The sequence below is a fragment of the Syngnathus floridae genome, chromosome 12, assembly GCF_059516105.1.
Source record: "Syngnathus floridae isolate MCC-2025c chromosome 12, RoL_Sflo_1.0, whole genome shotgun sequence".
Lineage (NCBI taxonomy): Eukaryota > Metazoa > Chordata > Actinopteri > Syngnathiformes > Syngnathidae > Syngnathus > Syngnathus floridae.
The window spans coordinates 10,955,690-10,977,948 of record NC_142424.1 but is presented as its reverse complement, the minus strand read 5'-3'; the positions used below and the strand labels follow the sequence as shown (position 1 = coordinate 10,977,948).

General features: G+C 46.1%; 3 protein-coding genes across 9 annotated transcripts in view; 1 reads left to right on the top strand and 2 right to left on the bottom strand.

Moving 5' to 3' along the window:
• The window catches only part of naif1 (nuclear apoptosis inducing factor 1), a 37,168-nt gene extending 31,031 nt beyond the window's left edge, over positions 1 to 6,137 (bottom strand). Inside the window, exon 1 of one of the 2 annotated variants that reach the window (XM_088391253.1) lies at positions 5,465 to 6,137. In XM_088391253.1, the coding sequence (XP_088247379.1) occupies positions 5,465 to 5,906 (442 nt within the window). In that variant the 5' untranslated portion in view covers positions 5,907 to 6,137. The remainder of the gene's footprint in view (positions 1 to 5,464) is intronic. The other variant, XM_088391252.1, reaches the window with a different exon arrangement.
• Positions 6,138 to 10,819: 4,682 nt separating this feature from the next.
• pomk (protein O-mannose kinase) lies at positions 10,820 to 16,292 on the bottom strand. 2 transcript variants are annotated; one of them, XM_088391255.1, is made up of 4 exons: positions 16,132 to 16,292; positions 14,776 to 15,051; positions 12,020 to 12,148; positions 10,820 to 11,932 (listed from the first exon to the last, which is right to left on the bottom strand). In XM_088391255.1, the coding sequence occupies exons 2-4, from the start codon at positions 15,043 to 15,045 to the stop codon at positions 11,378 to 11,380; spliced, it is 954 nt and encodes a 317-aa protein (XP_088247381.1). In that variant the 5' UTR covers positions 15,046 to 15,051; positions 16,132 to 16,292; the 3' UTR covers positions 10,820 to 11,377. The 2 variants fall into 2 exon arrangements, with proteins under 2 accessions (XP_088247381.1, XP_088247380.1); XM_088391254.1 differs by having other exon boundaries at positions 10,820 to 12,148.
• pam (peptidylglycine alpha-amidating monooxygenase) overlaps positions 15,274 to 22,259 on the top strand; it is a 76,323-nt gene continuing 69,337 nt past the window's right edge. The window contains exon 1 of one of the 5 annotated variants that reach the window (XM_088391232.1): positions 15,274 to 15,498. The gene's annotated coding sequence lies outside the window, so the exon portion shown is untranslated. Of the gene's footprint in view, positions 15,499 to 16,866; positions 16,996 to 22,259 lie in introns of those variants that run through there. The other 4 variants (XM_088391236.1, XM_088391238.1, XM_088391237.1 and 1 more) reach the window with 4 other exon arrangements.

The window sequence follows — 22,259 nt, the reverse complement described above, 5'->3', positions numbered from 1 at the left end:
CCAGCGGCCGGCGAGCTCGCGCACCCGCCCGGCACATCCGGGAGGCCGTGCGCACGAGCCAAGTGGCCGAAAATAGCCCCCGCCGAGCGGATCGGCTGTTTATAAGCACCGCGGAGGTGGTCGCGGCGCCTCATTCGACTTCCAGCGGCCGGCGAGCTCGCGCACCCGCCCGGCACATCCGGGAGGCCGTGCGCACGAGCCAAGTGGCCGAAAATAGCCCCCGCCGAGCGGATCGGCTGTTTATAAGCACCGCGGAGGTGGTCGCGGCGCCTCATTCGACTTCCAGCGGGCCGCGCACTCGCGCACGCCGCCCGGTTCAAATTTTCTAAGTGCAACGCACAATGAGATGCATGAGAAACGGCCTTGGTTACCATCACATTTGAAGCGATGAATACGAAGTTAAATTTTATGACTCGGTGTATAAGTCGAGGTCGATTTTTTTCGTCGATTTTGGATCGAAAAAGGTCGACCAATACACCGGCAAATACGGTATGTACTACATATGTATGTATGTATTTCGTTATTTGTTTTACGTATGTAATTCGTTATTTGTTTATGTATTTCTCTTTCACATTTTCTTTCTCATCTTTCACTTCTTTCGGCTGCTCCTGTTAGGGGCCGCGACTGCAAAGCGATCGTTTCCATATCTTTCTGTACCACCAACCATCTGCATGTCCTATCTTTGTCTCTGCCACACTCTCCATTATTTTGGCCAGTAGATTTCCAAGCCTCGCTTCTAACATTCTTTCCGATAACTTCATGCTTTGCTTAATCAACATAACAACACCTCTGTAGCTACTACAGTTTTGCGCATCGCCGTGGTCTGAATTAAGAAATAGAAGTCAACACCTTTCCGGGGAACTTCTCGCTTTTTAAAAATCTCCCCTGCCATCTCTCCTTGATAGTTCCATGCTGTCACTGGAATGTCGTCTAGGCCAATTGCCTTTCCACTCTCCATCTTTTACAAATGTCTGGGTATGAATTTTATCTATATTTATATTTCTCACTCATTGGCGGCCCCACAGAGGGACTTGTAGCGGCTCCACAGAGGGACGTGGTGTGCCAACAGAGGGACCCTGGTGGCATCAACGATTTTGGTGACCTCAGTAAAACTGAGGTCAACAGAGGGAGTGAAGGAATGAGGTCGAAATACAAAAAGTCCTGCCTAGCTACAAAAACAGATATGCTCAAACCTCATTGAATAAAGTACATAAGCAGACAAGTATATTCACATATTAAATAAATAAAAGAAACATTTGAAGCATATAATTATACCTACACACCAAATCAATAAAGAAGACATAACTAGACATTTTTGATAAGTGGTGATGAGAAAGGTTTTTATAACTTTATGATCTGATATATATATTTCTGAGGACTTTGAAATAACAAATGACTTTTGATATATTGCCCAAATACCTTAATGACCCTTAAGGAACTGTGGAATGCATGCCTGATGTTTTTTCTCTGAATCATGGACACGGCCAGAGTCGTCTTGACCGTTCAGTACTTGATTGTATCTTATGTTTTGACTAATGCTAGACGCCAGTTTTTGATTACTACTGAACGCTCTGCACAGAGGGAAATAGTTTGCCTAACAAAGCAAAGATACGGTTGAATGCGGTACGACAGTGTATGTCCAAGATTGGAGAAGAATGTTCACAGGAAGGTCACGTGGAGATAAAACCAGTGGGTGCCAGAAGGAGCCACCCGAGAACTCGGCCAAAGATGATCGCCAAGGCCGAGAGACGGGATGGAAGACAACAGCCCCCTCCACACACACACACCAACAGCCCCCCACCAACACACCGAATCGCCCATAACCAGCACCACTCCCATGGAAGCAGACTCTCCTTCGAACTTGCCCCACCCCGAAGACTCATCGCCCATCAATCCCAGCCCACAATGTGCTACTGAATATAAAACTGATCTAACAACCTTGGACTTTGCCTTTTCTGAATGGAGACTTTTCGCTCTTGAAGGGCCCAGCGCTGTATTGCACTTTCCTGAAAACAGAGCTTTTTGAACAAGAATTGTGATTGAACTCAACCAATCTGTCTAAGTCTAATTTCTGCTTCAGTGTCTTTGCATTTTCCTAAATCTGAACAAATCAAACGAGCACGCAGTGAGTAAATTGAATAACAGGTGATTGGCAAAGGCTTTTGCCGTGAGGCGCAGATAACGCGCTCCCTAAATTGTGGACAGAATCCAACAATACGATGATTTCATTACCAATTAACCATCTTTATACAGTATCAGTGTCATCATATCACAACACACAACCCGCCTGCTTGCACGCGCACCCGCGTGTGCATACACACACACACACACACACACACACACATACACACACACACACACACACACACACAAACACACACACACACACACACACAATCAATTAAAATGCTGGAGAGCTTTAACTGGGGCTACACAGATTTCTGACGGGACTATAGCCTCCCTTAGCCCCGGTGTAGTGCCATCTCTGGAGGTCATCCTTTCACCCATTCCAAAGAACTAAATGATTTTGCCTTAAAAAAAAAAAAAAAAAAAAACTCTCTTTTGCCTATTTGACTCAGCTCCAATACATTTTCACAGCTAAATGTAATATTAATGAGAGTGTTTCTCCCCCAGTGGCTCTTGTAAATGGACAGAGGTCTCTGTTAAGCATCTAAATGACTGTCATTTTTGCTCTCGAAAAGAATTATATAATTTTTGGTTGCAGGGCATGCACTTCGAACTGAAATAGTTGAGTCTTTCCTGTACTAACTCAGGACAGGATAGTACAGTCCTAACTAAACCTTGTTGCATGAAGTCATTAAGCCTGCTAGAGTGAGAGGCAAAACGTTTTCTATAACCACAAAGGTCCAATTGCTGCAGATGCCCTATGAACAAAGTGAACTGAATTAATTTGCAAATACACTTTCATTACTTACTATTATTATACACCGTTATTATTATTATTATTGTTGTTTGCATAGTTCAAAACAATGTGGTGATCACTCGCTGTGAATTGTGGGGCGGCGTTTTAGCGCACTCTATTGATTAGCTATCACTGCTTTCTAGATTAAGTATATTGAATAGTGTTTTGGATTGACCTGGGCACAATTGGTAATTTGGAACACACTACTGTATTTTGAACCTTCAGTCCACCAACTGCAATAATAATGTAATCCATCTTCTTTAACAGGAAACGCAAACAAAAATATTTTGACGTGATGGAACATGCATCTTGACTGTCCTCTCATGGATAAAAGTGGCTATTGCCACTAAGACAAATCTGAGTTGGCCTTTCGTAAATTAATGTGGAAGTATGTAATCGAACAAATAAACTGTATACCGTATTTGCCGGTGTATAAGTCGACTCGGTGTATAAGTCGACGCCCTAAAATTCGACGGAAATTTACGATTTTATGATATATCCTTTGTATAAGTCGAGCTCAATTGTTGCATTCTATTAAACTTCAAAATTCAATCAGAAATATGCAAAATTTATTGATGAAATGTGTTCAAATTCCGAGAGGCCGTGCGCATGCGCAGTGGCCGGAAATAGCTCCAGCCGAGCGGATCGGCTGTTTATAAGCACCGCGGAGGAGATTGCGGAGCCTCATTCGACTTCCAGCGGCCGGCGAGCTCGCGCACGCCGCCCGGCACCACCAGGAGGCCGGAAATAGCTCCAAGCCGAGCGGATCGGCACTTTATAAGCACCGGGGAGGAGATCGCGGAGCCTCATTCGACTTCCAGCGGCCAGCGCACTCGCGCACGCCGCCTGGCACCACCGGGAGGCCGTGCGCACGCGTCAAGTGGCCGGAAATAGCTCCCGCTGAGCGGATCGGCTCTTTATAAGCACCGGGAGGAGATCGCGGAGCCTCATTCGACTTCCAGCGGCCGGCGAGCTCGCGCACGCCGCCCGGCACATCCGGGAGGCCGTGCGCATGTGCCAAGTGGCCGAAAATAGCACCTGCCGAGCGGATCGGCTGTTTATAAGCACCGCGGAGGAGATCGCGGAGCCTCATTCGACTTCCAGCGGCCGGCGAGCTCGCGCACGCCGCCCGGCACATCCGGGAGGCCGTACGCACGCGCCAAGTGGCCGAAAATAGCTCCCGCCGAGCGGATCGGCTGTTTATAAGCACCGCGGAGGAGATCGCGGAGCCTCATTCGACTTCCAGCGGCCGGCGAGCTTGCGCACCCCGCCCGGCACATCCAGGAGGCCGTGCGCACGCGCCAAATGGCCGAAAATAGCTCCCGCCGAGCGGATCGGCACTTTATAATCACCGCGGATGAAATCGCGGAGCCTCATTCGACTTCCAGCGGGCCGCGCACTCGCGCACGCCGCCCGGTTCAAATTTTCTAAGTGCCAACGGCTCTTGCGCCATAAAGAGTCCGCCTCGGCTGGTTCCCCATGTCGGCCAGAGCAAGTGAAAATTCGGCCTCTTCCCCTGGAAGTCTGGCCAAGTTTGGCGAATATTTTCTAAGTGCCAACGACATTCATTTAGACATGGTGATTGAATGTTTACGTACCGGTAGTTATTGTCGTTGCTTGACGCGCGATGACTCGCACATTCGCTCAATACCCAGTACTTCCCCCTAGCAGTCATCGTCGCTGTCTGGCTTTCGATGTCCGTTATTGAGGTGATAATATTTGAACTTGTTGCTGAGGATGCGTGTTAATGCGACGAACGGTTTATAATGATTCAGTTTCTCGCTGTTTGATGAGCCTGACGGACGCACACCCACGCACAATGAGATGCATGAGAAACGGCCTTGGTTACCATCACATTTGAAGCGATGAATACGAAGTTAAATTTTATGACTCGGTGTATAAGTCGAGGTCGATTTTTTTCGGTCGATTTTGGATCGAAAAATGTCGACCAATACACCGGCAAATACAGTAATTAATGTGATATTCACTTTTTTTAAATTTATGATTTGTTTTCTATACTGCAATTATGTTACAAGTTTGTATCAGTAGTTTGTCAAATGACCCAATGCATGGCATTGGAGACTAAAAATGTTTTTTTTATGGACATTTACAAAATACTCCGAGCTAACGTTTGTATGCCAAACTCAGTTCAAGGTTGTGAACTTTACTTTGCTCTTCAAAAAAGTACGATGATGACGTACTTAGATGATGATCATTTGTGTACTGTGTAATCTAAAGGTAAACAGCTGTCCAAATAACACATGAACAAAATCTTATGATACAACTTATGGAAAGAGTCTTAACTAGTAAGCTACAAGAAAGTGACAAATGCATTCAATCCTATTTTTGTGTAACACTGGGACTTTGGCACAGTAGGCCTACTAAAGTATTTTTTTATGTGCTCACCATCATTAAATCATGATATAATTAAGTCGCCCAGAAAAATTCAGCACATTTCCTCATCACTCATCTTCACCTATAATAGCATTCAGAAAATAAGGCTGCACCGACCCTTGGATATACAAACATTTGCCAACTTACTCTCTGTGAGTGTGACGGTGGTGGAGTTTGCCGTGACAGGCAAAGTGCTCTCAGCATCCGAGTCTCCTGCAGGTAAACTGATGATGGTGGCTTCTCCCAGGAGGTTACAGATCCTCTGCTGCATGGCAGTGAGAAGGACGGGAACGGGAGTGCAGTCGGTGGACGTGCCTTCTATCGCAGCCCGCGCCTGGGCCACTTTTCTTCGAACCTCCGTCTTCATATCGGACCACTTTTTCTTGACCTCAGGCAACTCTCTCGGACATGTTGTGACAGCGTTCACCTTTCTGAGGATCTCCAACCATGCGTTGTTCTTTGCCATGTGGGAGACTCCAGCATTGAAGTGGTTAACCAATGTGTGCTTTTGTTTCTCTATTTCTTCCACAATAATTTCAACCTCTCTCTCCGAAAAATTCATTTTTCTCTTTTTTGCGACCGAGACCATGATTGCATAAAGTCAGAGTTTGGAGAAGTAGTTTGCGTACTATACGCAAAAATAGTACTCAATTGATATGCGCAACGTAATGGCTTCCAGAATCGGCTTCTTCTTCCTACTAACGAGCGTACGTTAGCTAGCCCATGAATCCCGCTCCCTCACGATTCCATTGGTTGGATGTGTTGTAGTCGTTCAATATGGCCCATTATTATTGGCTGCGTAAAATGCCAGTTATTTAACAAGCCAAACAAACTATGTAATTCAAAGCCAAAAGAGAAAAGCACCAAACTTAGCTAGTTTGTATCCTCGTTCTTGTTTGGGTTTATAACAAAACAGTAATTGCATACCAAGGATTTGGATTAGACAGACTGCATGCACAGAACTAAATCAGTAACCCATTGTGAATGCCATCATGAATCAATCACCAATGTGCAATTGCACATTTGTTAAAATAAAAGTAAATAATCTTTTTTATGGGATACCACTAAATAAGGTAGAACATACACAGCTAAGAAACAGTTTTTTCAGTCAATATCTAATGCACATACAACATTTCACAAAACATCCCATACCACACCACCAAGGAAATGGGACGCAGCTTTCTCACAATTAGACATGTAGGCAAACTGTTGTACTTAAAAGTAGACTTTGCAATGATTGAAGAAAAAAAAAACATTTTTGTCATGCAGTACACAGTATGTTAAACGTCAGTAGAATACTATATTATACTGTACAGATGATTTTTTTGGGGGGGGCTTGTGGGGGACATGGAGGTCTGGCAAAGTAGACCTTGAAAGCTTGTTGGTCATTTATTTGACTCCGGTTAACAAAGAAAGTTAAAAAGAAGGAATTTTAAAGCTCCTGACTTCATGTAAGTGATAAAAAGGTGGTATTTAAGGCGCAGGCAGTTGCTACAACCACCAGTGCAGATGTGACCGTTCCCACCGATCGCCTCTCTTGCTTTACTTGATTGTACTATTACAAAGCAATGTAATGTAGCAGCTTTTTGCGTCCCTCCGAGCATGAGTGTTAGTGAATTGGGAGAATTTCTCTGATTTTCAAATGTTGTCATTGTACATTTTGTAGTAATATTGGTAAACAACTTTTATTTTCTCTCCTTTGTTTCTGAATATTATTGTTCTGTTGGTGAATGCTTTTAGATGTTGTCTTTGCTCGTGTAACCTTGTGGCTTGTGTATTAAATGTGCTACAGTATATGCTAAATAAAGCTATTTTGCTTTACATACTCCATCTTTGTTACATTTGTTTTTTTAAAATTAACAGATAGGCCACGGTATTCTTAGATGAGGTAAAAAAAAATGTCATGTGGATGTAAAAATAGTTTATTGTAGGATACCCACTTTCCTCCCACATTCCCAAAACATGAATGGTGGGCCGATTGACCGCTCCAAATTGTCTGTATGTGTGAACACAAATAGTTGTTCGCCTACTAAACCTAACCCAAAAACCCCATAGAAAACCCACGCAGGCACAGGGAGAACATGCAAACTTCACACAGGGAGGACCGGAGGTGGAATCGAATCCGCACCCTCCGACCTGTGAGGCGAACATGCTAACCAGTGCACCAGCAAGCCACCACGCAAGATGATAATTTTTTAAAAAAGGACAGATCCAGGGATGAGAAAGGCAAATGTGAAAAAGCAAGGAAAAGTAGCGGGGGTGTATACGCTGTCGCGGCGGGTGGGGGAATGCCCGCGAGAGTCACAGAGGCTAATGTTGCCCGCTCCCCCCCATATATCCATCCATCCATCTTCTTCCGCTTATCCGGGGTCGGGTCGTAGGGGCAGCAGCTTCAGGAGGGACTCCCAGACTTCCGTCTCCCCAGCCACTTCATCCAGCTCATCCCGGGGGACCCAAGGCATTCCCAGGCCAGCTGAGAGACATAGTCTCTCCAGCGTGTCCTGGGTCGTCCCCGGCGTCTCCTACCGGTGGGACATGCCTGGAACACCTCCCCAAGGAGGCGCCCAGGAGGCATCCTGATGAGATGCCCGAGCCACCTCATCTGGCTCCTCTCAACGTGGAGGAGTAGCGACTCTACTCCGAGTCTCTCCCGGATGACCGAGCTTCTCACCCTATCTCTAAGGGAGAGCCCGGACATCCTGCGGAGAAAACTCATTTCGGACGCTTGTATCCGGGATCTCGTTAGCTAGCTCGTGACCATAGGTGAGGGTAGGAGCGTAAATCGACCGGTAAATTGAGAGCTTTGCCTTTTGGCTCAGCTCTCTCTTTACAACGACGGACCAGTACAGAGTTCGTTGCTGTAAACTGCCGACGTTGCACCGATCCGCCTGTCGATCTCATCCTCCCCTCACTCGTGAACAAGACCCCAAGATACTTAAACTCCTCCACATGGGGCAGGATCCGGATCCCCGATCCGGAGAGGGCATTCCACCTTTTTCCGATCAAAGACCATGGACTTGGATTTGGAGGTGCTGACCCTCATCCCGACCGCTTCACACTCGGCTGCGAACCGCTCCAGTGAGAGCTGGAAATCACGGCCTGAAGAAGCCAACAGCACCACGTCGTCTGCAAAAAGCAGAGACGCAACCGGATCCCCTCAACGCCTCGGCTGCGCCTAGAAATTCTGTCCATAAAAATTATGAACAGAATCGGTGACAGACGGCAGCCTTGGCGGAGTCCAACCCTCACTGGGAACGAATCTGACTTACTGCCGGAAATGCGGACCAAACTCTGGCATCTGTGATACAGGGACCGAACCGCCCTTATCAGTTGGCTCGGCACCCCGTACTCCCGAAGCACCCTCCACAGAACCTCCCGAAGGACACGGTCGAACGCCTTCTCCAAGTCCACAAAACACATGTGGACTGGTTGGGCGAACTCCCATGCACCCTCGAGGATCCTGCTGAGGGTGTAGAGCTGGTCCACTGTTCCACGGCCAGGACGAAAGCCACACTGCTCCTCCTGAATCCAAGGTTCGACCTCCCGACGGACCCTCCTCTCCAGCACCCTTGAATAGACCTTACCAGGGAGGCTGAGGAGTGTGATTCCCCTGTAATTGGAACACACCCTTCGGTCCCCCTTCTTAAAGAGGGGAACCACCACCCCAGTCTTCCAATCCAGAGGTACTGTCCCCGATGTCCACGCAATGTTGTAGAGGCGTGTCAGCCATGACAGCCCCACAACATCAAGAGCACTTAAGAACTCCGGGCGGATCTCATCCACCCCTGGGGCCTTGCCACCGAGGAGTTTTTTAACTACCTCAGTGACTTCGACCCCAGAGATTGGAGATTCGGCCTCAGAGTCCCCTGGCCCTGCTTCCACAATGGAAGGTGTGTAGGTGGAATTGAGGAGGTCTTCGTAGTATTCTCCCCACCGACTCACGACGTCTCAAGTCGAGGTCAGCAGCACGCCATCCCCACTGTAAACAGAGTTGACGTTGCACTGCTTCCCCCTCCTGAGACGCCGGATGGTGGACCAGAATTTCCTCGAAGCCGTCCGGAAGTCATTCTCCATGGCCTCGCCAAACTCCTCCCACGCCTGGGTTTTTGCCTCAGCAACCGCCAAAGCCGCATACCGCTTGGCCATCCGGTACCTGTCAGCTGCCTCCGGAGTCCCGCAGGCCAGAACGGCTTGATAGGACTCCTTCTTCAGCTTGGCGGCATCCCTTACTGCCGGTGTCCACCAGCGGGTTCGGGGATTGCCGCCACGACAGGCACCAACGACCTTACGGCCAAAGCTCCGGTCGGACGCCTCAAGAATGGAGGCACGGAACATGGTCCACTCGGACTCAATGTCCCCCGCCTCCCCCGGGACATGGGAAAAGCTCTGCCGGAGGTGGGAGTTGAAGCGCTTCCTGACAGGGGATTCTGCCAGACGTTCCCAGCAGACCCTCACAGAGCGTTTGGGTCTGCCAGGTCGGAACAGCATCTTCCCCCACCATCGGAGCCAACCCACCACCAGGTGGTGATCAGTTGACAGCTCCGCCCCTCTCGTCGCCCGAGTGTCCAAAACATGCGGCCGCAAATCCGATGACACAACTACAAAGTCGATCATCGAACTGCGGCCTAGGGTGTCCTGGTGCCAAGTGCACACATGGACACCCTTATGTTTGAACATGGTGTTCATTATAGAAAATCCGTGTCGAGCACAGAAGTCCAATAATAGAACACCGCTCGGGTTCAGATCGAGGGGGCCATTCCAGGTCTCACTGTCATTGCCCACGTGAGCATTGAAGTCACCCAGTAGAACGATGGAGTCCCCAGAAGGAGCGCTCTCCAGCACTTCCTCCAGGGACCCCAAGAAGGGTGGGTACTCTGAGCTGCCGTTTGGTGCATAGACACAAACAACAGTCAGGACCCGTCCACCCACCCGAAGGCGGAAGGAGGCTACCCTCTCGTTCACCGGGGTGAACCCCAATGTGCAGGCGCCCAGCCGGGGGGCAATAAGTATACCCACACCTGCTCGACGTCTCTCACCGTGGGCAACTCCAGAGTGGACGAGAGTCCAGCCCCTCTCGAGAGGGCTTGTACCGGAACCCAAACTGTGCGTGGAGGCAAGTCCGACTATGTCTAGTCATAACTTTTCTGCCTCGCACACCAGCTCGGGCTCCTTTCCAGCCAGAGAGGTGACATTCCATGTCCCAAGAGCCAGCTTCTGCAGCCGGGGATCGGACCGCCAAGGTCCCTGCCTTTGGCCGCCGCCCAGCTAACACTGCACCCGACCCCTTTGGCCCTTCCCACAGGTGGTGAGCCCATGGGAACCCCCCCATATATAGTATATAAAAAAAAATTCTCAACGGATTCACACGATTCACGCAAACACTTTAGACGGAAAAAAACACGTAAATCCGCGGAAAATTCTCATCCCTGCAGATCGATGCGAAGTCAGTCAAAAGCCAAAGAACGATCATGGTGGAGATCAAACACTGGCAGAAAAGCACACTTTAGTAGCGACGAGAGAAACCCGTTTCTTTATTCCCGTGCTGAGTCACAAGTAAAAAGCGGAAATGACGTCTATTTGCACTGTGACATCGATGTAGGTCGCAGGTTCAATGAGAATATTTAAACGTGAGCAACTCTGTCTGTTGAGACATGTAAACAGGTTATTTCAATCGTTTCAGACACCCAAATTCTTATTTTAACCCAAATATTGACTACATGTAAATATAGTCTATGACAATCAATGTTAAAGAAAAAGATACGTCAAGAGTCCCTGCAACTCAAATCAGGGGATTCACGTGCGCTGCAGTGTTTAACCTGATGATGGCGCCACACAGACAGCTTTTTCTCGAACTTCAAGCTTTCCATAAACGTACTTTTTCCAAAATAACGATGAAGACATGGAGAAAGTTTTAGTAGACACCCATTTATACGGTTTATCCGCAAAAAAAAAAAAAATGTTTTGGTGGGTGAGTAGTTATTTTTAATAGTGTAACTGTTTAATCTCTGGCATGATAGCATGTTAATACGTGTAGGCCTGCATTAATTTTAGAATGAGATGTTAAAGCATTTCTCTGAGCCCAGCGCTATCTCTGGCCATGTTGCTGTAAACTGCCTTATAAACCATCACCACATCTAGGGCTGATGGTCGAAGTTTAGGGTCTTCTGCCTTACATGCCTTATGAATTTGAAAAAGATGGAAGTGGATCAAATCCGCTCCAACCACTCTTCCTATCAGGAACTGTACCACATCTGGGATCTTCCAGATATCTGTCTTTTCATCATACTCATGCATGAGATCATCTGAAAAAGGCTTCCCTATATTATTGAAAGGCCATAGCTGCTCAGGAGCCACAAAAATACCACTAAGCTCCCTGTGGCCACATTTGACCCGCAAACCCCTGGATAAGTCCACTTCAGGTAGTGCATCCAGGTCATTCACCACCAGGTGAAAGTCATTTGTGAGCAGAAATTGGGAGAGAGTTTTCTCCAGGGTGTTGGAATCACACATTACCCTCAGACCAGCTGGACTGTTGTGGAGGTAATGGAGGATGGAGACGTAGTCTATCGCCAACAACAGTCGCGTCTGCCAAATGTTGCGATGTTTTTGCTGCTCCTGGGCCAGAATTGCATTCAAATTGAGAAGTGAGCCCAGTGGATGGTACTCTGTGACAAAGGTATGGTCTTCAAGGCAAAACCCTACCAACTGTACCACCAGGGGACCCTGCAATGCCTTTAACATCAAGAATCCGTGGAGAAAATCCTGAGAGTAATTCAGAGACGACAGTTTGGACACAGCAACCTTTTGTCCCTTCCATTCTGCCAAGTAGACCTAAGGGGGCAAAAAAAAAACACGTAATAGTTTGGGACTACCATGTATGTTACACAACAGAACTTGCGTTTGTTTGATAACTGAGCAAGATCAACTTTTAGTCTAGAATTATCTGCAGTTCCCCAACATATGAATATTTGTCTGTCTGTCTGACATGAGATACTGGAAGAAGTATGGGACCTAGGATTTTAATGTACCGTATTTTCCGCACCATAAGGTGCACTTAAAAGCCTTTAATATCCTCAAAAAACGAAGGTGCGCTTCGGCCACACAGAGACGTAATACACTGGCGTAATGTGTAGACCTGATGTAGATCAGGACGTTAAACCAATCAGAGGACTGTACATTACACGTAGAGTATGTACCTCGGCCGCCATTGATAAATAAATACTATCTAAGCAAAGAGCATTAGGACCCTCTAAAATGGCATAGACAAAGAGACATGCTTACAAGGCACAATTAGAGCTTTGTGGAAAGCCAGGATCATTGCAGAAGAGCAACTTTACGACGATGAGAGGGGATGTAGCATGTGTAATGGCAGACTTGCCCAATTGTTTAATTTGGATACAGAAGTTGAGGATTTTGATGGTATTAATATCAATTAACAATGTGAGTACAATACAGTACATGATTAAGTAGTAGAATTAAGTACAACAGAACTGCTTGCATTGCTCCTGTGATTTTTTTCCCCCCGTAATTTATGGCATGCACTAAATACAGAAAAGCCCGCGGAATTGAGGCTGCGCCTTTTAACTCAAAGCGCCTCATAGTGCGGAAAATATGGTACACAAGATTGCGCAAGTATTCACTCACCTATTTTTGTTCATCTAAATTACATCCCATTCTTAAGCCATAGGGTTTATCGTGCCTTTGCAAATATAATAGCGTCAATATTATGGGAAGACTTTCTTTCTTTTCTTTCTTAGGAATGTAGTTAGAGGATTTTTTAGGAAGCACTGTATATTACAGGGCAGCACAGTGGCACACTAGTATGGTCATTGTAAAAACAGATGTTTTCAAGTGTCTTATTTTGTATTGTATTATTTTACATCATAAGTCTGCTCTCATAAAGGACTACAGAAATCATAATGTTTATGATTATGATTGAGAGGCTGAACTAAAAGAATATGGACAATAACAGGGTTATACAATGGTCATAAACCACGGGTAGGAAACCCTGGTCTCACAAGAGCCGTATCCTGTTTTCCAAGATGCCTTGCTGCAACACACCTAATTCAAAATAGTATCAGGATCACATCAGGTTCCTAGCATGGGTAGGTAACTCCGGTCCTCGAGGGCCGGTGTCCTGCATTTTTTCTTTGTCTCCCTGTTGCAACACACTTGATTGAAATGATCGGGATTGTTATCCAGCTTCTGCAGTCCATGATAATTATCAGACCATAGAGCTTGCTGATCATCTGATCAATTGAATCAGGTGTATTGGAGAAGGGAGGGACAAAACAGGCAGGATATGGATTTAGGGGAATGATTACTCTATACCAAGGGTCACCAACACGGTGCCCGCGGGCACCAGGTCGCCCATGAGGACCGCATGAGTCGCCCGCAGGACTGTTCTAAAATTAGGTCAAATAGCAGCACTTGTCAGTGAGCTGCATCTACTTATTTTACAGTCAAACCTCGGTTTTTGAACGTCCCGGTTCTCGAACAAATTGGAATTCGAACTAAAAATTCTAGATTTTTTTGCTTTGGTTGTCGAACAAAATGTGGAGGTCGAACCTCGCGAGATGAGCCGGGAGGACCCGAGAAAACGCGAACGCGCGGCCCGGATGCCGACTGACTCCGTTGTTATTGTATTTTCGTTACTTTGACGATTGTATTAACCCCTAATCATGCCTCCAAAGAAAGCAAGTGGGAGCAGTAAAGCCATCCTAAAACACAAAGACGCTCTTAAAGCAATGCGACAGTGAGCACCCGGCGCGCTGCGGTTGCACGATCGGACCAAATTAAGCTCCCTGTGCACTGAGGTCCAGTTAAATTTTGGAAAGTACATCAGGACTTTGAAAATAGTTTCTAAATTTCAGCGACGGCTCTATCACAATAATGCGACCAGCGCGGTGCAGTTGCGCGGTGGGCGACGTGCTACGGTTGCGCGTTCAGCGGTGCGCTGCAGTTGCGCGATCGGACAAATATGCACGAATGAAAAAATGCTTAAAAAAGGCAGTTTTTTTTTTTTTTTGTCTTGAAACGGATTAAAATTTGTTCCATTATTTGTAATGGGAAAAATTGATTCGGAATTCGACCGATTCGCTTCTTGAACCACCTTCTGGAGCAGATTGTGGTCAAAAACCAAGGTTTGAATGAATTTTTGCTATTCTTGTTAAAATCACACTTACATGTGAACTGGAAATGACAATAATAACACATAGTGAAAGCCAAATTGAGCAAATTGGCTATTTCAGAAGTGTTAGACTGGTAGCCCTTTGCCTTAATCAGTACCCAGGAATTAGCTCTCGGTTTAAGAAAGGTTGGTGACCCCTGCTCTATACTAAAATAGTTGCCAATTAATTTTGGAAGAGAGTGTTGAATGAAATGAATTAAGATTATTGGTTAAATGGCAAGTGAGTTGACACAATAAAAGAGACAAAATGTTTCAACTACTACTGTACCTTCTTCACTGCTCCCTGACCGATGAGTTTTAATTTGCGAACTTCCGCCTCTATGAGGGGACAGTGCAGCCAAGGGGTGCAGTTCTTCATCGTTGGCATTTTAAAGTGTTGAGCAACACAACCCGTATGGGCAGTGACTGGGTGTCCACCTGACTCATACACAGATTCCAAATACAGATAGATCAAGACGTTGCTGAGGAGTAAAGCTGCAAGACAGATCACCACCACAGGAGTACTCTGGTACAATGAAGTGTTGCATCGACGCCCCATGTTGCGCTGCAATCAAACAAGGAAACAAAGAAATTACAAGATGGAGCAAATTCAAACTTCTAATAAGCTGCAGCATCATAAAGAGCAAGTGTAGATAACTGTACTAAGTTCATCTTGTTTTTCCTTTTTAATTACTTCACTGGTTCTTTTATATCAAACAAATTATTTAATTATTTAAATTATAAAAGGCCAGAGTCATCCGCACTGAAGAAAACAAACATCAGCATTGGATCAGGGAGGCCATTGAGATCTGCAAGCGGGGCCCAAGGACCATCAACAGGGATGAGGGAGCCTACATGCGCTCTACAACCTGGAACAGCATCCTGGAGAGGTGAACGGACAGCAGAGGGCGTGACTCACCTCCACGCCTTCATCCATCAGCTGATAAAGACGCGTCACAACCACATCGGTGACACTCTGATGAAGGCGGAAGAACCCACCGAAATGTGTCAGGTAATGCGCCTACTAAAATACTTTGGTTGATATAAAAGAACCAGTGAAGTGAGCAAGTGTAGATGTGCCAAACAAACCTTTATAAAATGTTGGGATTTAATTTGTTGTGAAGGTATTCTTTAAGAACAGTGGTTTTGAAAAATTCTACAACACCAGACACATTGTGTAATGCTAACAGTTACAATTGCTACGGAACTATATGGCTAGTGGTTAGCTTTTGATATATATCAGTTTATATTAACGTTTAACGTTTGAATTTTTATTATATTTGTTAGTTTATGTTTAAAAGGTAACTCAAACTTCCAGTTTCAGAGCCTAACTTATAATAAGATAACAAAACGCAGGGGGGAAACGGGAGAACGGAGTAACTCATGCAGTCATTGAAAAATATGGAGCAGATCTATCTGCGATGCGCTATCAGCAATAGAACCAAAATAAGCGTGCTGAAACTTGTAAACCCAATCAGATAGAGCAGATCTATCTGCGATGTGCTATGAGCAATATAAACTAAATAAGTGTGCTGAAACTTGTAAACCCAATCATCTGCCCAATGATCTGACTTTAGACTGCCTTCGTGAATTAGCACAGTTTCAGAAAGGTAACCGACGTAACTCCACACAAATGTTAACTTACCTAGAATCCCGTTGTATTACATAGTACTCACAACACAGGAAAAACATCTACGTACGATCCACTTGGTAACTATTGACACTGAAGCATTTAAAAAAAAGTTGCGTTCCACTGACAGGAAACCGGAAACAAAGCACCATTTCCTGTAAAACCTTCACAAGAAAACAAAGGCTTCGCCTTTGGTGGGGGATTTCTTTGTTAGAATAGGCCTCTTTGGCACTTGTGATTAGCTAAGTAGCTTGAACTATGCCTTTATGGCGCTGTAACATTTCTCTTGCTTTTACTGGATTTCCCTTCTCTATGACACTCTTTGCACACATGTAGAACTTGATCTCAGTTAAGACTACAAGGTCACACATGATCACACAGGCTTGGCAGAGTCACTCCCTTGCAGGAGGGTGTCCAAGAGTAGTAAACAATAGAAACCTTGTAAGTGGGAGTTAGACCTTCTGCAATCTTGCAGAGAAGGCTCCAAACCTGTGTATCGATCTTTCTGGCATACATTGAATAGTTAAACTGAGAAGGCAGCCTTCTGGTAATCGCTATCAGTATAGCGAGCATAACTGGGCCAAGAGCTAACATTTAAGGATTATTATTTGATTTTTTTGGACGGGCGTGTTAGGGCCAAAAATATATGTACAAATAACATATGTACATCTTTCGGCTTCTCCCGTGAGGAGTCGCCACAGCAGATCCCGATTACTTCAAATGTGTGTTTGCGTTTTACATTGCTTTTATTTTGAAATTGTAGGAACCCGGACAGATTTGTGCATGCTTAGTTACTGTCAAGTTAAATCTGATGGGCATGACCTAAATTGCCGATTTACCGTCATAATATACAGTCGACTGGAGGATATCGGCGTGTAGGTAAGCTACCATTCGTATTTTCAAAACCTTAGTAAAACTGTCTGACCTAGCACAGAAGAATTCTTATGTGGCGAACGATGGATTACATGTTAATAATAGGCTGTTATGGCATTTTAACCTGTCTAATGCTATTTTGTCTACCCTCATAAGAAGTTACATCGACTTGGTTTATTAATCGCATTTCAAATGGCATTGCGTCTATCAGGTTACACGACCATGCGATGGGTTTGGATGGGTTTATTAGCGGGTATGTTGCAAGAATTAAAGATGGCTATTTTGTAGCATTAAGTACGTTCCTGTTTATTTGAGGTGTGACATGTCAGAAATGGCATTTGCAATTGATACATTATCACTGGTTAACAAATTCAATTCAAACCAAACAAAGCGTTTAATATTGAAGGTATGACTATCTCAGCCAATATAATTTGTTGTTTATTTTATAACCGGATGCATTTTCAGGTTAGCTACATGTTTGCTCGGCTATGTATTATTTTAGCACGAAATTGAACCATAGTGCTTCTCCATCGAGATGCAGGCGTGATAATTTGCTTGTAGAGTGTGTAATCGGTAGGTTTGTGATTGTGTTTACTCGTGGACTACGTGCTGTGTTCCGTGATCGGACTCAGCTCTGTTTCCATAGTTTCCTCCCGTCATCTCCCATTTGAATGTGATGTCAGAACATACTGTGCGATTCAGTCTCCTCCTACCCCTCATTTCCACTTCACTGTTAGGGATGAGTCACACAGTGAGTCACGCTGATCTGTGCTTCGTCGATTATTGTTATTATCAGTGGGTTTGGTCGAAAATGTCGCATTCATTTGTACGTCCATTGATCACTTTTGTTACAATTGCTGGAATTACCAATTACCACAACCACTTGTACCGAGCTATAGCGTACAAATAAAACACACATTCCCCCCCCACCAACCAGCTCTACATACGCAGTAAATACAGATCCACTCACATTAAGTACAACGTTGTGCTGTAATTGCGCTGCCAAAAAAACCCACCTGCCTTTAATCTAAAGGTGTATTTTTTGGTACCGTCAAATATTTACCAATTGTTGTGCATTGCATTTATAAAACACTGCCAAATAAAACGAGGATAATAATCATGTTACATAAATACCCATCTGTCACTCCAAACTGAGCGTCATTGTCTTTGAAAAGATATATTTTCTTAAAGTTATCTTTGCAAAGCTTCAGCAATTAATACACTTATACTGTAAATTCTATATAGGAGGGAGGGATGAATGGATAATAGATGGATAGATAATCCAATGAGGTAAACATTTTACTGTATCTCTGTAGATTGAGCTATTATAATGAATTGAGAAACCAGTAAGTAAAATGTTTTACCTGGTTAAAATTAAGGAGGATACCACATTTTTGTCAAACCGATACCAGTATGTTTCATCAATTCATGAGAACTCACTAACACCATTACCAAGTAATCCATACCTTTTGTGCTTTTGATACGTAAAATATGTATTAAACCAATGACAGAAAAATTTTAAGAAAGTCCTTTTGTTTATTTCTGTTAAAAGGCAGGACTGTCCCTCTGTAAAACAGAAATTAAGCTAAAAATAAAATACAAACAACTCACTCTGATTTTGAAGTCATTTGTAATAAATTAACAATTCTTTAATCTTGAAACAAAAGTGCAAAATAATAAAATTACAAGTTCATGAATTTTAGTCTTTGCTCAAACAAACTTAAGTATAAAATAACAGGGTCACCTGTAAAGCATATCATGAAGAAATTGAAAAACAGGGATACTGCTGAAAACTTTATCAAAGGTATTAACTGTATTTCAAATCAGGTGATCAATATTATGCATATTGCCTAATATGGTTGTATTAGTGTATATAGTGAAATGTGCAACAATTAACAAGCTTTGTAATTCCAATGTAAAGTGTGTTTAGTTTTTTGTTCTCAAAATAAGTTTGAAAGTTATACCGTCATTAATTTTCTCAGTTTGTTTTCTTCTCAGGAAGCAAACTGGTTTCATTTAGTGCTGTGATACCTCAAAAAAGCAAACCTTATTATAATGAGTTCATGACGTTTTAATTCAAATATAAATGTATTTGAGGAACTCGCATAGTGCTGGGAAAAGCATAGGTGTATCTAGCTGCACTTATATAGGGAGAAAATATTTACTTGAAAAAATAAAACTTAGTCCCCATTTCACCATCATTCAAGCATACATAAGCACACAACCAGTGTTCCATCTCTGGAGAATATTCAAACCGTTTTAAAACAAACAACGGATGTCCTTCAAGATTCAAGATTTTTTATTGGCCATGTTTGAGAATGCCGAACAAGGAATTTGACTTCGGTACATCTCAGCATCTGTTCAACATTTAGGTGACTAACAACACTCAGGACATGTGCGAAAATTGTCAATATTCTCAGACATCCCCTGATCTTAAACTCCCAGGAGGGCAAGGAAAAACTCAAAACTCCTACTAGGGGAAATGAGAAACCTTGAGAAGGGACAACAGATGGGAAGATCCCTCTTCCAGGATGACCAGGCTCCAATGGATGCTGAGTGGACACAAAGATTTCAAGATGGCGGCGCGTGCACACGCAGCGGCCACTCTCTGTCCCGTCAGTACGGTGATTTGTTCGTCTAATGAGTGTTCGTCCGACAGTCTTATGTGTTCGTCTCGTCGTGCTATATCGTGCTACAAGTACAGCAGGCAGGTTCTGCTCGACATCGGCAGAAGTAGGTTTTGTGGCGTTCTGGACTTTGGCGGCGACATTAAAGGCGCTCGGACTGCTACGTCCTGAAACGTCGCCGACCTCGCCCGCTATTCCTCCCCCGGTTGGAAGCCGTCGGAAACGGTGTGCGAGGAGGCAGAAGAGGGGCAAGCGCGGAGGCGTCCGGGCCAGGCTGGCGGCCAACCCAGCTTGCCCGGCGGTGCCCTCCATTCTTCTGGCGAATGTTCGATCGCTGGACAACAAAATGGATTACGTTCGCCTGCTGAGGTCTACGAACCGGACGGTGCGGAACTGCTGTGTGCTCGTGTTCACCGAGACCTGGTTGACTAACAACATTCCGGACTCTGCCGTGCATCTGGAGCAGCTAGCGTGCTATCGGGCGGACCGTGCCATTGTACAAGGGGGAAAGTCGCGAGGAGGTGGAATATGCCTCTACATCCGAGAAGAATGGTGCCGGGACTCTGTGGTGGTATGTAAGCACTCCTCGCCACTTGCGGAGTTTGTGATCATCAAATGCCGTCCTTTTTACCTGCCGAGGGAATTTACCGCGATTCCTGGGAACGCCTTGGGATCCCCCGGGATGAGCTGGATGAAGTGGCTGGGGAGAGGGAAGTCTGGGAGTCCCTCCTAAAGCTGCTGCCCCCGCGACCCGACCCCAGATAAGCGGAAGAAGATGGATGGATGGATGGATGGATGGATGGATGGATGGATGGATGTTTTAAGCAGGCTAATTATTTTTTGTATGTTGTGTGTTTCTGTGATTTGCTTGGGGACAATTGAAAATTAGCCTATGGCTACAAATTTTTTACCTGCCGAGGGAATTTACCGCGATTCTGCTAGTCGCGGTGTACATCCCGCCTTCCAACATCGAAGGCGACAGGATCGCGGCGCTTGGTGAACTGTACCAGGCTGTCAGTGAACAACAGACGGCGCACCCTGACGGTTTCACCATCTTCGCTGGAGACTTTAATCATCCCAACCTGAAGTCTGTTTTCCCGAGGCTTCACCAACATGTTACTTTTCCGACACGTGGAGACAGCTTCCTGGACCTAGTCTACTCTGCGCAAAAGGGAGCTTTCAAAGCCACCCCCATCTTGGGCTTTCTGACCATCTCACCGTGTTGCTTTTGCCCGCATACAGACAATTGGTAATGGCATCCAGGCCGGTTCGGAGGCGGGTTCGGGTGTGGCCTGAGGGTGCCTCCGATGCACTTCGTGACTGCTTCGACACCACTGACTGGGACTTCTTTAAGTAGGCGGCCACCTACAACGATCGGACGGACATAGAGGAGTATACTGACTCTGTTTCCTCTTACATCACGAAGTGCATCGATGATGTGACTTGCTCAAAATCCGTCGTCACTCGCGCGAACTGGAAGCCGTGGCTGACAGGGGCTGTCCTCAGACTGCTGAGGGCCAGGGACAAGGCTTTCAGGGTGGGGGATGAGGCTGGCTTGAGGACAGCGAGGGCCGACCTGTCCCGGGGCATCAAAGAAGCAAAAAAAGCGTTCTCGTGCACGGTCTCCACCCACTTCAAGGACAGCAAGGACGCACGGAGCCTTTGGCAGGGCATTCAGACCATCACAGACTACAAGCCTGCGCCGAGGAGCTGTGAGGGCGACGTCCGTCTGCTGAACGATCTTAACCGCTTCTTTGCTCGCTTCGACGCCCAGAACAGCACTTGCCCGCTGAAGCCCACTTCCCCCCCACACGAGCAGCCCCTGCGCCTCTCTGCCGACGGAGTGAGGAGGGCGCTTGCCGCTATTGACACCCGTAAGGCGGCGGGCCCTGACAACATCCTGGGTCGAGCGCTGAAGGTCTGCGCTGGGGAGCTGTCGGGTGTCTTCACGGACATCTTTAACGTTTCCCTGCAGCAGGCCATCGTCCCCTCGTGTTTCAAGGCTGCCACCATCGTTCCTGTGCCGAAGAAACCTGCACCGTCCTGCTTCAATGACTACCGCCCCGTGGCACTGACGCCCATCATCATGAAGTGCTTTGAGCGGCTGGTCATGGAGCACATCAAATCTGTTCTCCCCCCCACCATTGACCCTTTCCAGTTTGCGTACCATGCCAAATGGTCCTCTGAGGATGCAATCTGCTCTGCCCTCCACGCGGCCCTCACCCACCTGGAGAGAAAGGACTCATATGTGAGGTTGCTGTTTGTGGACTTCAGCTCTGCCTTCAACACCATTGTGCCGCAGCGACTCATCTGCAAACTCGGCGAGCTGGGCCTCAGTACCTCCCTCTGCAACTGGCTACTGGACTTCCTCTGTCAGAGGCCTCAGGCGGTGCGTGTTGGCGACAAAATCTCCGCCAGCATCACGCTGAGCACGGGGGCCCCCCAGGGCTGCGTGCTCAGTCCATTGCTCTTCACCCTGCTGACGCATGACTGCACTGCGACCTACAGCGACAACCGCATAGTGAAGTTTGCTGACGACACGACTCTGGTGGGTCTCGTCACGAAGGACAACGAGACTCGGCACAGGTCGGAAATTGACCTTCTGACCACGTGGTGCAGGGACAACAACCTCCTGCTGAACGT